The 16232-nt window shown below is 37.9% G+C and overlaps 1 protein-coding gene across 1 annotated transcript in view; it reads left to right on the top strand.

Annotated features, from left to right (window-relative positions):
* The window catches only part of CD44 (CD44 molecule (Indian blood group)), a 154665-nt gene that overhangs the window by 44062 nt on the left and 94371 nt on the right, over window positions 1–16232 (top strand). The window contains exon 2 of the mRNA XM_053720526.1: window positions 15195–15354. Coding sequence (XP_053576501.1) covers window positions 15195–15354 — 160 coding nt within the window. The remainder of the gene's footprint in view (window positions 1–15194; window positions 15355–16232) is intronic.

The following is a 16232-nucleotide window of genomic DNA, read 5'->3' as shown; positions in this document are numbered from 1 at the left end:
ACGTTTCACCTGTTGGTTTTTTCAATTAGGTGGAGCCGGTGTCCTGGCGTCAGAAATGGGGGTCTCACTTAATCTAACACTAGTTTGCAAGTAGCCGGTGCTGTACGCAATCAGTACTTCAGTGTTGTACTAGTAATTGGAATTACATGCAAGTGCTACTAAGAGTGTAAACTGTGTAAGGACAGTGTACACAATAACCCCAGAGTGACTGCGGAGGACTACTTTGTAACATTTTATTTGTTTTAACAAAGTGTGTATTTTAACATTGTAATAAAGTTGGAACACCCTGCAAGTCACAGAGTAGGATACATTTATTACCGGGCGCTTATCTTAGAGCTAATGAACCTTAATGATGTGTAATTACCAGACCAAGATGAGCATTTAAATAATACTTTAACATTTTTACACTATGGAAGTTTCTTTTTTCTTTTTTTGAAGTTACGATAAAGAATCATATGGACATTCATCTACTGTTATTTAACACAACGCACAGTGTTATATGTTTTTTTATATTTTTTCTATTGCCATGTTGTTTAAAAATCATAACACTGAAACATATCACAATATAATTTTTATTCGCTGATGTCTTTCCTGTTTGTGCATCACACGGGGGCTTTTCCAATACCCACTCCAATATTTGTCAGATACAAGAATGGTATTATATTTTGCTTTGTGATTGTTCTGATGGCTGATGGAGCCGATCTACTAGACTGGAATCTCTTAGTACCACTAAAGTGATATGTGATAAAGAACTAGCTGTAATGATCAGAGCACGTCATTTCACCCCTATATTGCCCTGTAAATAAAGGACTGATAGAGGTGACACAATCTTGTGAGCTGGCCGTAACACTGACCCTGCGAGCTGCAAGCAGAGGCTTGATGGTGACAAAGCACTCGGTGCCAGGTGATGGAATACATTCATTCATATGAAACAGCTGGTTTTCCTGTTGATATTCTACATATGCTGAAAGAATGAATACAGCTGTATTCTCTGTAAATAAGCTATGTAAACAGGAGGCTGCACAAGAAATAAACCCCCAGTGAGCGCTGGAAGAATTAGCCCAGCCCGGAATCAGCTTTAAACACAATGAACTTTTATCCTATCTAATTTGTAACTTTGTGCAAAGTAAGAATGAGTCTGCCTGGGTGGCAGCTCTGGCAATTGTTAAAAGTAGCAAGCAGCCCTTCAGTATCACTGTATCAAGGTTTAAACCCATTGCAGGAGTTAACTACATATTTATATACAGGCAGCAATGCCATAATAATATGAAATAACATATTGCAGCATTTTTGTTCCTTTAAGTCAGGAGCGTATTGTTTAAATAAAAGTACTGTGTTAATGAAATGGAGGTACATACATGGAATAGAAACCCAGCTGAGGTGGTTATACTATAATGGCACATAGAACACATAAGATCTGACAAATAATCAGGCATTTGGTGGGCTGTATAGAAGAGCCAAGTGGCACTTATCTATGTGTTCATGTAGCTGTTTCCCAGTTATGGGTTTGATTACCAATGATGCGCTAACTGCAGCACACCTTGTTTCCCGCAAACCTTCAGGTCTAAAGACCCCTGCTCCATAACTGGTCCGACCTGCTCTGAGGCTGCGGACATCAATCTGCAGCCTCAGAGCAGGCAGACCAGTTATGGAGCAGCGGTCTTTAGATAAATGCGGACATCGTTAAATAAATGCCGACATACATTGTATCATGCCAGCTCGCACATTAATAAACAGGCCCCTATGAGTTGAATGTAAATGTGTTCGCTTGAGCGCAATCAAATTTAATACGCATTGGGTTAGCACGACTTCAGATTTCTGGTAAAAGCTGTTACGTGAGACAAAAAAAGTGACAAGTCATAAAACAAATCAAAATACATTTAACAGTACAATTACACTGATATTACCACTGTTTGATAAAAATGATTTTAAAGAAAATGTTGCATAAAAAAGTTATAAAGGATCAAAGATATGAGGTCTCAGGTGTTAGAAAAAGCTTTACCATAGAGATAATAAATACATATACATGCCTAAATATGTATATGTACCTATGTATATATGTGCGCACACACATATGTATTTATGTGTTTATATGTGTATATATGTATTCACAGACATATATACACATATAAACACATACATATGTACACACATAAAGATATATATGTACATTAGAGCCCTTTGCAGTCAACTATAAATAGAATTATTTATTTAATAATAAAAAGATCATATTCTTCTATGTGAAGAACATTGGAATGTGAAATATTCATATTTCATGTCAGGTTTAGCACACTTAAATAATGCGATCGGGTTAGCACGAGAATAAGGGTCTTAGGTTTTGCAGTTTGCACGCTCCATTGACTTCTATAGGGGAATACGTTAACGTGGTTGTGAACTTTTTGCATGTGTCAGGTTTTCGCTCTTGCGCAAACTTTTTATTTTCTACTTGTAATACAAGCGCAACTCGACGTGCATAAAAAGTCTCCATCTAGAGTAGTTAACGCGCAAGTGCAAAATAGCGCTCCACTCATAATTTAGCCCTTTGTTAGGACGTCACATAAATATTATGGATACAAATAAAAAAGCAAGTCAGAAGGTTACAAAATCTGCACTGTCACAGTGTATGCAGCATCCAATAGCGCCAATAGTCTGCTTAATCTACTTTGTATATGTTTAATTATATATTTGGGCATGTGTGTGTATGTTTGTGTATATGTGTGCATTATGTGTGTATGTGTATGTATGTGTGTGCATATAGGTGTATAAGTATGTGTGTGTGCGTGAGTATGTGCATGTATATGTGTGCATTATGTGTGTATGTGTATGTATGTGTGTGCATATAGGTGTATAAGTATGTGTGTGTGCGTGAGTATGTGCATGTATATGTGTGCATTATGTGTGTATGTATGTGTGTGCATATAGGTGTGTAAGTATGTGTGTGTGCGTAAGTGAGTATGTGCATGTATATGTGTGCATATATGTGTGTATATGTATGTGTGTGCATATATGCATGTATATGTGTATATGTGCACATATATGTATGTATATGTACATGTGTGTGTACATATGTGATTATTTTCCATGTATATGTGTGTGTCTGTATTTGTGTGTATGTGTATCTTTGTGTGTTTTTGTATATGTATACATATGTATGTGTGTACATATATGTGTGTATGTATATGTGTGTCTGTGTTTATGTGTGTATGTGTATATGTATGTGTGTCTTTGTGTGTTTTTGTATATGTGTACATATGTATGTGTGTATATATATGTGTATATATGTGTGTATGTATATGTGTGTCTGTGTTTATGTGTATATGTATGTGTGTCTTTGTGTGTTTTTGTATATGTGTACATATGTATGTGTGTATATATATATATATGTGCATATATGTGTGTATGTATATGTGTGTCTGTGTGTATGTGTATGTGTATATGTATGCGTGTGTTTTTGTATATGTGTACATATGTATGTGTGTATATATATATGTGCATATATGTGTGTATGTATATGTGTGTCTGTGTTTATGTGTGTATGTGTATATGTATGTGTGTGTTTTGTATATGTGTACATATGTATGTGTGTATATATATGTGCATATATGTGTGTATCAGTGGCGTATTTAGGTTTTTCTGCTGCACCCTCCCCAAATATTTTAGGCCTTTTTTTCCACCTAATATGTTTTTGGGTCAGTGTGTAAAATGTTTTTTGTTTTTGTTTTTCATAACAATTGAAAAGAAAATGGGCTAGCAAAACACTTGCATACAGGTGGGTTGAATTGCATGCATCTGATACCATTTTTTCCCTGAGAGAAGGGAGAGAAAAGAAGGGGAGGGGAGAAAAGGGAGGGAAAGTAAAGAAGGGAGAGAGAGAGAAGAGAAAAGTGGGGAGGGATAGAAGAAAAGGGGGAGACAAGAAGGGAGCAAGGGAGGGAGTTGAGAGAAAGAAGAGAGGGAGGGAAAGAAGGGAGGGGGAAAAGAAGGGAGGGAGGAAAAAAGGGAGGGAAAGAAAGAAAGGAGGGAGTGAGTTGAGGAAGGGAGTGAGAAAGGAAAAGAAGAGAGAGAAGAGGAAGGGAGGGAAAGGAGAATACACTTTGAAACAATCACTGCAACAACATACAGTAATTACAATAATTCAAGTAATGAAACTTTTTAAGTGTCTATTTAAGCTAGCTATTAGAGTTTATGATTAGACATCACAAGCTGATCTAAGCAGTGCACAGACGCATCCAGTCTGTTAGTTACTAAGACCTGCAATAAGCACTGCGCTTGCAGACCCACCACAGCTGACAAGGGGAGGCAGCATAAGGTAGGAAAAATCCTATTGGCTAATGCAATCAGCCAATAGGATTGAAGTTCAATCCTATTGGCTGATCCAATCAGCCAATAGGATTGAGCTCGCATTCTATTGGCTGATTGGAACAGCCAATAGAATGCAAACTCAATCCTATTGGCTGATTGCATCAGCCAATAGGATTTTTCCTACCTTAATTCCGATTGGCTGATAGAATTCTATCAGCCAATCGGAATTGAAGGGACGCCATCTTGGATGACGTCACTTAAACGAACCGTCATTGTTCAAGAAGACGTCGGATGAAGAGGATGCTCCGCGTCGGATGTCTAGAAGATGGAGCCGCTCCGCGCCGGATGGATGAAGATAGAAGATGCCGTCTGGATGAAGACTTCTGTCCGTCTGGAGGACCACTTCTGCCAGCTTCGTTGAGGACTTCGGCCCGGGTAAGTGAAGACTTCTCCCGGTAAGGTGATCTTCAAGGGGTTAGTGTTAGGTTTTTTTAAGGGGGTATTGCGTGGGTTTTAGAGTAGGGTTGGTTGTGTGGGTGGTGGGTTTTAATGTTGGGGTGGGGATTTGTACTTTTTTTTACATGTAAAAGAGCTGATTACTTTGGGCAATGCCCAGCAAAAGGCCCTTTTAAGGGCTATTTGTAATTTAGTGTAGGGTAGGGCTTTTTTTTATTTTGGGGGGGCTTTTTTATTTTGTTAGGGGGGATTAGATTAGGTGTAATTAGTTTAAAAATCTTATTTGTTTATTATTTTCTGTAATTTAGTGTTGTTTTTTTTGTACTTTAGATCATTTTATTTAATTTTATTTAATTGTATTTAATGTAGGGAATTAATTTAATTATAGTGTAGTGTAATTGTAACTTAGGTTAGGTTTTATTTTACTGGTAAATTTGTATTTATTTTAACTAGGTAGTTAGTAAATAGTTAATAACTATTTAGTAACTATTCTACCTAGTTAAAATAAATACAAACTTGCCTGTAAAATAAAAATAAACCCTAAGCTATATACAATGTAACTATTAGTTATATTGTAGCTATCTTAGGGTTTATTTTATAGGTAAGTAGTTTTAAATAGGAATAATTTAGTTAATGATATTAATTTTATTTAGATTTATTTAAATTATATTTAAGTTAGGGGGTGTTAGGGTTAGACTTAGGTTTAGGGGTTAATAAATTTAATATAGTGGCGGCGACGTTGGGTGCGGCAGATTAGGGGTTAATAAATATAGGTAGGTGGCAGTGATGTAGGGGGGCAGATTAGGGGTTAATAAGTATAATGTAGGTGGCGGCGGTGTAGGGGGGGCATATTAGGGGTTAATAAGTATAATGTAGGTGGCGGCGGTGTAGGGGGGGCAGAGTAGGGGTTACTAAGTATAATGTAGGTGGCGGCGGGGTCCGTGAGCGGCTGTTTAGGGGTTAATACATTTATTAGAGTTGCGGTGGGCTCCGGGAGCGGCGTTATAGGGGTAAAACAGTATAGTATAGTGTGGGTGTTTAGTGACAGGGTACCAATAAAGCTGGGAAAAAGCCAAAGAGCAGCGAGAACGATGACTGTTAGTTAACAACAGTCCGCTGCTCATCACCCCGTACTTGGTGCGCGGCTTTTTGACTGCTTTTTTGGTAACTTTGGAGAGCGTATTCAGGTCAGGCGATCTTAGGCGAGCGTATTGGTGCCGTCGAATGCAAGTAAGTTGATGGCTTGATAAGTAGATGCCATTGGGGCATATTTATCAAGCTCCGAATAGAGCTTGATTCCCCATGTTTCTGGCGAGCTTGCAGGCTCGCCAGAGACAGCAGTTATGAAGCAGCGGTCACAAAGACCGCTGCTCCATAACCTGTCTGCCTGCTCTGAGCAGGCGGACAGACATCGCCGGAAATCAACCCGATCGAGTACGATCGGGTTGATTGACACCCCCTGCTGGCGGCCCATTGGCCGCCGGCGAGTGTATTGCTCGCTGTATTCAGCGAGGTCTGGCGGACCTGATCCGCACTGTCGGATCAGGTCCGCCAGACCTTCTTAAATAGGGGCCAGAGTGTCAAGAAAGAAAGAAATTTATCAGGTAAGCATACATTTTCTTTTTTCTAGAGTAAACAGACCATATTTAGCTAACCTCTCCTCTTAGTCTAAATGTGTGCTTATGTGTGTGTGTGTATTTTTAATTTCACTGAGATTCAAGTAGAAACTATTGTCTTACAATTGTAAGACCCAGTGCATTGTCGGAGCTGGGACCTTAAGTCAATGCCTCAGCTATATCCCAAATTCTGCCCAAGTGTTCAAAACCAGACCAGTTTTTCAGATCTGTAACTGATTTTCTCCCAGCTGTTTTTTGTTGTCTACACACCAGAGACAGCACCAGCAGAGAAGGCCAATATAACATTTTACAGCTGGTCAGTCGGTCACTGCTCATATTTCTCATCCTATAGTCTGCTGCTGCTGATAAAGACCACTCTGTACACGTTCAGTGGATCTTTGTATCTTATCCCTCTCATGGATCTTTCGCTGATCTCTGTATCTCAGCTCTCTCATTGATCTTCTGCTGATCTCTGAATCTCTGACCTCTTAAGAATCTTCTGCTGATCTCTGTATCCCAGCCCTCTCAAGAATCCTCTGTTAATCTCCATTTCTCAGCACTCCTATATACTGCTAATCTCTGTATCTCAACCCTCTCATGGATCTTCTGCTGATCACTGTATCTCCGCTCTATCATGAATCTTCTACTGACCTTATCACTAGTAATTTGGCACAGGTTATGTTCACCTGAATCTTTAATCTTTTATATAGGGGCATGAAATAATGTACCAGGTTTTACCCAACACACAAAAACAGACTATTATTCTACCCACAACACCTTCACTCACCTCTGTCTCTTTACTGAGGGTTTAAACACTTTTACTGTTTGCGTTTTTACGGTTTTGAGTATGCAGTCAGGCACTTCTGAAGATTTGAGGCCTGAGTAAAATGCTGTGCAAGTTAAAAAGGTTGCCCATTGGGGGTTAATAACCTCATTACTAGCTGAATTATTACATATATCACCTGCATACTGATGAATCCACATAAATACCACTTCTCCAAAGCAGTACCTGCCCTTTGTATGTAATATTGAATAAGATCACAGATACAATGATGGGGTGGAGATAGATATAGACCGAATCTGACCTCCGATTCCTCACCCACTTCTGTCTCATACTTGATGATTCACCCACAAATTACTCTCATCCAAGCTGGGAGCTAATCACTTTTTCCCAAAGTCAAGACAAATCCTAAGACCCATTAAAGGGACAGTACACTGTAAAATTGTTTTTCCATTAATGTATTTTAAATGACTTGTTATACCAACTGCAGAGTATAAAATATTTGAGAAATTGCATTTTGGGGTTTATTTATGTATATGAAGTAGCTGGTTTTGTGCTTTGAAACCACAGCCTATTACAATGGGTTGAGCTTCAGGTAATATCAGATCTCATTATGTTATCACTTTTATGTACACAGACTTGCTTCCTTATCTTATATTTGTCTGGAACACCAAAGCTCAATACATAGAGAGAACAATGGAAAATTATCATTTTATTACTTAACTATCCTGCATTCCACTAAAAGTGTAATCTCTTCTGCTGGCTGTGTTTACTTAGGCTTGTCAATAGCGTATACGCCAGTATCAAAACTTTCAGTATAGGTTGGGAAACCACAAGCTAAATCAGCTATTTCAAATGATGAAATATGAGTAAAGGAGCTACTTGCAACCAATTTAATACACTCTAGCAGGTAAAAAGGATCATTGGGAATAATTTAAAGGGGAGAAAGTTTTTGGGTGAACTGTCCCTTTAAGGTACAACACAATGCAATACAATGTTGTTTTCCTAAATGTTTGGCATCATCTACATATGTCTATATTTCTCTGATGCTCCAATAAACTCTGTCTCCTCATTTTTCTAGTTAGTTCCTAAGTTTCATAAGAAGTTTCATCATGCCCTATGCCATGTCCTGATTTTTCAATAAATTTTATTTGGCTCCAGTGCCCCCTCCCAATACATTAACTATCGGCTAGATTACGAGTTTTTGTCGGTAAGGCTTGCGGGGCTAACGCACAGTTTATGCTCACTGCTCACCTACAAACAACGCTGGTATTACAGGTTTTTTTAAACCCGGCGTTAGCCGGAAAAAAGTGATCGGAGAGCAGAATTTAGCTCCACCTCTCACCTCAATACCGTAATTCATGCAATCCACCAGCACTAGTAGGTAAAAAAAATATCTTTTATTGAAGATCAAATTTTAAAACAAGCAACGTTTCGTGACCCAGTGTCACTTAGTCATGCTTTCTGTCATGACAGAAAGCATGACTAAGTGACACTGGGTCACGAAACGTTGCTTGTTTTAAAATGTGGATTGCATGAATTACATTATTATATTGAGGAATTGCAGTTTTTCCTTACCACCGTGCACACCCAGTGGTGCTGTATTTATTCATGGATTTGGATTGTCTCACCTCAATACCGGCGCTGCTTACGTTAGCGGTGAGCTGGCTAAACGTGCTTGTGCATGATTTCCCCATAGGAATCAATGGGGCTGATTCGGCTGAAAAAAAACCTAACACCTGCAAAAAAGCAGCGTTCAGCTCCTAACGCAGCCCCATTGTTTCCTATGGGGAAACACTTTCTAAGTCTACACCTAACACCCTAACATGAACCCCGAGTCTAAACACCCCTAATCTTACACTTATTAACCCCTAATCTGCCGCCCCCAACATCGCTGACACCTGCATTATATTATTTACCCCTAATCTGCCGCTCCGGATACCGCCGCCACCTACATTATACTTATTAACCCCTAATCTGTCGCCCCCAACATCGCTGACACCTACATTATAGTTATTAACCCCTATTCTGCTGCCCCCAATGTTGTTGCAACCTACCTACAATTATTAACCCCTAATCTGCCGCCCCCAACGTCGCCACCACTATAATAAAGTTATTAACCCCTAAACCTAAGTCTAACCCTAACACCCCCTAACTTAAATATAATTTAAATAAATCTAAATAAAAATACTATTATTAAATAAATTATTCCTATTTAAAACTAAATACTTACCTATAAAATAAACCATAAGATAGCTACAATATAACTAATAAATACATTGTATCTATCTTAGAGTTTATTTTTATTTTACAGGCAAGTTTGTATTTATTTTAACTAGGTAGAGTAGTTATTAAATAGTTATTAACTATTTAATAACTTCCTAGTTAAAATAAATACAAATATACCTGTAAAATAAATCCTAACCTAAGTTACAATTACACCTAACACTACACTATCAATAAATAAATTACCTAAATTAACTACAATTAATTACAATTAAATTAAATAAACTAAATTACGAAGAAAACAAACACTAAATTACAGAAAATAATAACATAATTACAATTTTTTAAAACTAATTACACCTAATCTAATCCCCCTAATAAAATAAAAAATCCCCCCCAAATAATAAAAATCCCTACCCGATACTAAATTACAAATAGCCCTTCAAAGGGCTTTTTGCGGGGCATTGCCCCAAAGTAATCAGCTCTTTTACCTGTAAAAAAAAGACAATACCCCCCAACATTACAACCCACCACCCACACACCCAACCCTACTCTAAAACCCACTCAATACCCCCTTAATAAAACCTAACACTACCCCCTTGAAGATCACCCTACCTTGAGACGTCTTCACCCAACCGGGCAGAAGTGGTCCTCCAGAGGTCTGAAGTCTTCATCCTATCCGGGCAGAAGAGGACCTCCAGACAGGCAGAAGTCTTCATCCAGGCGGCATCTTCTATCTTCCTCCATCCGGAGTGGAGCGGGGTGATCTTCAAGATATCCGACGCGGAGCATCCTCTTCCTTCCAATGACTAACACTAAATGACGGTACTTTTAAGTGACGTCATCCAAGATAGCGTCCCTTCAGTTCCGATTGGCTGATAGAATTCTATCAGCCAATCGGAATTAAGGTAGAAAAAATCCTATTGGCTGATCCAATCAGCCAATAGGATTGAACTTCAATCCTATTGGCTGATCCAATCAGCCAATAGGATTGAGCTTGCATTCTTTTGGCAGTTCCAAGCAGGCAATAGAATGCAAGCTCAATCCTATTGGCTAATTGGATCAGCCAATAGGATTTTTTCTACCTTAATTCCGATTGGCTGATAGAATTTTATCAGCCAATTGGAATTGAAGGGACGCCATCTTGGATGACGTCACTTAAAGGTACCGTCATTTAGTGTTAGTCATCGGAAGGAAGAGGATGCTCCACGTCGGATGTCTTGAAGATGGACCTGCTCCGCTCTGGATGGATGAAGATAGAAGATGCCGTCTGGATGAAGACTTCTGCCCGTCTGGAGGTCCTCTTCTGCCCGGATAGGATGAAGACTTCGGACCCTCTGGAGGACCACTTCTGCCCGGTTGGGTGAAGACGTCTCAAGGTAGGGTGATCTTCAAGGGGGTAGTGTTAGGTTTTATTAAGGGGGTATTGGGTTGGTTTTAGAGTAGGGTTGGGTGTGTGGGTTGTAATGTTGGGGGGGTATTGTCTTTTTTTTACAGGTAAAAGAGCTGATTACTTTGGGGCAATGCCCCGCAAAAAGCCCTTTTAAGGGCTATTTGTAAATTAGTATAGGGTAGGGATTTTTATTATTTTGGGGGGCCTTTTTATTTTATTAGGGGGATTAGATTAGGTGTAATTAGTTTTAAAAAATTGTAATTATTTTATTTTTTTCTGTAATTTAGTGTTTGTTTTTTTCGTAATTTAGTTTATTTTATTTAATTGTAATTAATTGTAGTTAATTTAGGTAATTTATTTAATGATAGTGTAGTGTTAGGTGTAATTGTAACTTAGGTTCGGATTTATATTACAGGTATATTTGTATTTACTTTAACTAGGAAGTTATTAAATAGTTAATAACTATTTAATAACTATTCTCCCCAAGGCAGAACATACAGTGATCTGAGATGTCATCGCAGAAAATGCATCATGTCTGCAGAAAGAACAGGACACATGCAGGAACTGTTACTGCTCTAACTATGCAGCACTGCTTCACATCAGTCTGTTCTCTTCAAACAGAGCTGTGTTCTGGCTGCACTGTGTAAGTTTTTATTAACACAGTGCATCCACAGCAAAGTGCTGTTTGAAGTGAACAGTGAAATATGCAGGAGAGCTGCAAAGCAGCAGCGCATTGATTGTTGACTGTTTTTCAAATTTTTTCAAACCCGCCCCCTAGCCTTTCCCAGTCTGCAAAGCATTTTTTTCTGAATGCAAGACATTTTTATGAGCAATGCATCATTTTTTTTATTACTACGTTTCTATGTTAGACTAAGAGAAAAAGAAACAAATTTATTCAAGAGACATTTTACAATTTATTTGTTTTGTCTGCAGCTCATTTGCAATGCAATATTCAACTGCTGCAATATATTATACAACTTTTAAAATTGCTTTATTCTCCAGTTAACCAACACACTGCAATTGAACTGGTGCTATAGGGCAACTGCCTAATTTAAAATTGAATTATATTTAAAAATAACCTGCAGAAAAAAATTTCACTAAAAAAATCTCATTGCAGAAAGTGGAAAAAAGTTCTGCATCTGGGACTATTCTACCTAGTTCAAATAAATACAAAGTTGCCTGTAAAATAAAAAATAAACCCTTAGCTAGATACAATGTAACTATTAGTTATATTGTAGCTATCTTATGGTTTATTTTATAGGTAAGTATTTAGTTTTAAATAGGAATTATTTAGTTAATGATAGTTATTTTATTTAGATTATTTTAAATTATATTTAAGTTAGGGGGGTGTTAGGGGTAGGGTTAGACTTAGGTTTAGGGGTTAATACATTTAATATAGTTGCGGCGACGTTGGGGTCGGCAGATTAGGGGTTAATAAATGTAGGTAGGTGTCGGCGATGTTAGGGACGGCAGATTAGGGGTTAATAAAATTTAACTAATGTTTGCGAGGCGGGAGTGCGGCAGTTTAGGGGTTAATATGTTTATTATAGTGGCGGCGATGTCCGGTCGGCAGATTAGGGGTTAAAAAATGTATTTAAGTGTTTGCGATGTGGGGGGCTCGGTTTAGGGGTTAATAGGTAGTTTATGGGTGTTAGTGTACTTTTTAGCACTTTAGTTAAGAGTTTTATTTTACGGCGTTAGCCCATAAAACTCTTAACTTCTGACTTTTAAATGCGTTAGGAGTCTTGACAGGAGAGGGTCTACTTTTTTCAAGACTCGTAATACCAGCATTAGGCAAATCCCATTAAAAAGATAGAATAGAATACGCAATTGACGTAAGTGGATTTGCGGTATGCTCGAGTCGCGGAAAAAAAGTGAGCGGTACACCTGTAGCTGCCAGACCCGTAATACCAGTGGACGTCAAAAAGCAGCGTTGGGACCTCTCAACGCTGCTTTTTAAGGCTAACGCAAAACTCGTAATCTAGGTGCATATTTTGAATTCCTATACCTCTATCAAATACCTATTGTCATATGTGGCCATTTTTTATTTTTTGTCCACACAAAGGGCTTTTATATAAATTCTAGGAACCTTAATAAATGCAAGAAAAAAATTTATCTTGTACTTATGTATAGTCACACATCAAAGTATCTCTGGTTTATCGTGTAGTACTGACTTTGTGTCATTTCCTGTATGAAAGTGTTGTGAATCCGTGTATCTGATAAACATCTGATGTACAGACCCAGATGCGCATACAGCTAAATTCACTAAAAGGTCTTCTACAGCTTGACCAACCTCTCCAGCCCTTGTTATTCTATGAAGTGTTAAATGAGCAAACATTGCAGTTGCATCCGCAGTTTGTTAACTTGAGCCTAATGTGTTTATTTCTGATTTTTTTTTCTGCACGAATAACCATTGATTCATTTTTGTATCATCTCTGTAATAGGTGTAAATAATATTCAGAGCAGAGTTTATCTAGTTGTCGTTTCTCACCAGAGAACAATAGATCAGAGTCATTAAAGTCTTAAAATTCTTTTTGCATGAACTCATTAGACTTCTCTTTAAGGAGACAAACTCAGAACATGCAAATCATGCACATGTAACTATTTAACCATCTATAACTATGTTTTGTATTAAGAATTGTACTCAGAGGGGATAGCCCAAAATCACAAGAGCAAAATATATATTTTTTAACAGAAGAGCATCCATGTTCAATAACAGACCTGTAACGAGTTTTGCGTCAATCCAGTTTTCAATCAAAATCTTTATTTTTTTCAGGAACAGCTATTTGTGTTAAGAAGTTGCCAATACAGGCACACTGTATCCTTGCATGAGTTGGGGGTATTTATTTAGTTCAATATTTAGGTAATAGATTGCAAGCTCACCTGCCCCGCAGGTGCTGCATGTATAAATACACAATGCTTCAGCTATACTGTGCACACAAAACCAGATTGTACTTGCAGGAGCCTGTCTCTGTAATACCTTCTTGTTTAAAACTTCCAGGACCATGCAAGTGGGTGTCTGGTGAGTATTACTGACTACACATTACAAAACAACAGAATAAATAACCTGTGCATAATCCCAGTCATAATGAGAACAGATTTCAGCATCGTTTTACAAACATGAGAAAGCTGATACCTGTGTACTGTCCCTAGCACCTGCTACTGATATTCACAAAGGTGTGAACAAACCACACTCGTTTTTTCATTTAGATGCAGGAAGAGCAGCCTGACTACACAATTCACCTGTAGAAGAGATGATAAACATGTGACAAGTTGTTACTCAGATCCCTATCACTGACTGTTTATAGCAGACAAATGAGTTAGGAGACTGCCTATGGAATCACAACCACTTCTCCTTTAATTCGAATTTTCTGTATTGTGTCCTGAGACTTCCTCCTCCAGAACACTGAGCCGTTAGTCATTGTTTAATCTGGAATATGATCTCACCAGCGAGCAGCTGTTACCATTTTTGGGTTGTACAGTAGTTGTCTATTTTGGAGGAATTTATATACTGTACTAAAGAGTGTGTGTGTGTGGGGGGGGGAGGGGTGTCAGTGACTGTCTGGTCTTCTGTAGACTCAGGGAATTCGTAAACCCTCTACAGAAAGCTCCTGTGCACATTTGTTATGTACATATGGGCTGATCACAATAAGAGAAGCAAATGATTTATTCGCCATAGTGAGAGTAAAAGTGAAAGATAAACTTTTCTAAGGGATGTGATCAATCCCATATTCGTATAAACTCCATATGTCACATAATTATATTGTTTCACAGCTCTCTTATAAACAATCTATAATGAGTGCCTCTGCCAGGCTGATCTTCCTTACACGTCGCTCCTCATCTGCTGCTTCTCTCTGCCAATCCCTTCACTGCCTTCCTAACCTCCACAATTAAACACAAAATCCTGACATACAAGGCCCTCAGTAACACTGTTCCCCCCTATATCTAAGACCTCGTCTCCAGTACCTCTCCCTCCTGCCCCTTCCCTCTGCACACAACCTCCTGCTCTCTTGTTACCTCCTCACATTCCCGTCTAAAGGACAGATTTGCCCCAATCTTGTGGAACTCTCTACCTCGCTCCACAAGACACTCCCCTGACTTGATTTGAAAGTGTCAAGCGCTCTCAGGGATGCATATAATATACACTAACATTTTCTAATCTCAGTTCCTCTCCTCCTTTTGTCATCCCCTGTTCGTAGATCACTTTCATGAGAGCTGATTTACAACAGTGAAACTCTTGGCAAGGCCCTCTACCCACTTATAAATGTTACCTGCATATTAAACCTCTGTTTATAGCGCTGCGGAATCTGTTGGAGCTCTACAAATAACTGATAATAATAATAGAGGTTCAGAGGGAAAAACATTCTATAAAATCTCACATTATGTTTGATTTTAACATTTCTCTACTTCTGTGTTTCAGCCGTCAGCTGCCGATTTCGAGGTATTTTCCATGTGGAGAAGGGAGGGAGGTACAGGCTAACATTGGAGGAAGCTGAGGAAGTGTGCGCTGCACTCAACTCTACACTTGCAACCATCGAACAGATGAAGGAGGCGTACGACTCAGGTTTTGAGACCTGCAGGTAAAGATAGTGTGAACCATAAGTGTCCGTCCTTTTCACGTGAAAATCCATATTGATTATACATGTGTATTTTTGTTTATATGTGTAAGTTTGTATGTGCACCCATACATACATATAAACACATATATACATATATAGACACACACACACACATATATATATATATATATATATATATATATATATATATATATATATATATATATATATATATATATATATATATATATATACTTTTGAGGCCTTCTCAGTCAAATACCTTAAAATATGCAAAATTATTTTTTAAACAATTTTTATGTTTTTATTTTTTTAATCGAAATACTTAAAATATTTTTTTTGTTTAAACAGAAAGATAATCCCTTTATTACCCATTCCCCAGTTGTGCATAACCAACACAGTTATAATAATACACTTTTTACCTCTGTAATTACCTTGTATCTAAGCCTCTGCAGACTGCCCTCTTGTTTCAGTTCTTTTGACAGACTTGCATTTTAGCCAATCAGTGCTCACATGAGCTCAATGCTATCTATATGAAACACATGAACTAATGCCCTCTAGTGGTCAAAATGAATTCAGATTAAAGGCAGTCTTCAAGGTCTAAGAAATTGGCATATGAACCTCCTAGGTTTAGCTTTCAACTAAGAATACCAAGAGAACAAAGCGAAATTGGTGATAAAAGTAAATTGGAAAGTTGTTTAAAATTACATTCTCTATTTAAAACATGAAAGTTTTTTGGACTTGACTGTCCCTTTAAGGAGAAAATATTGTTTTATTTTTAAATATATATTCTGTATATAAATATATATATATATATATATATATATATATATATATGTATATACAGGACCAGGTATATATATATTTATGTCTTTCTGTAT

The sequence above is a fragment of the Bombina bombina genome, chromosome 7 (assembly GCF_027579735.1).
Source record: "Bombina bombina isolate aBomBom1 chromosome 7, aBomBom1.pri, whole genome shotgun sequence".
NCBI classification, from domain to species: domain Eukaryota; kingdom Metazoa; phylum Chordata; class Amphibia; order Anura; family Bombinatoridae; genus Bombina; species Bombina bombina.
Note: the sequence above shows the minus strand (reverse complement) of the source record. Positions and strands in the feature narration are given on the sequence as shown.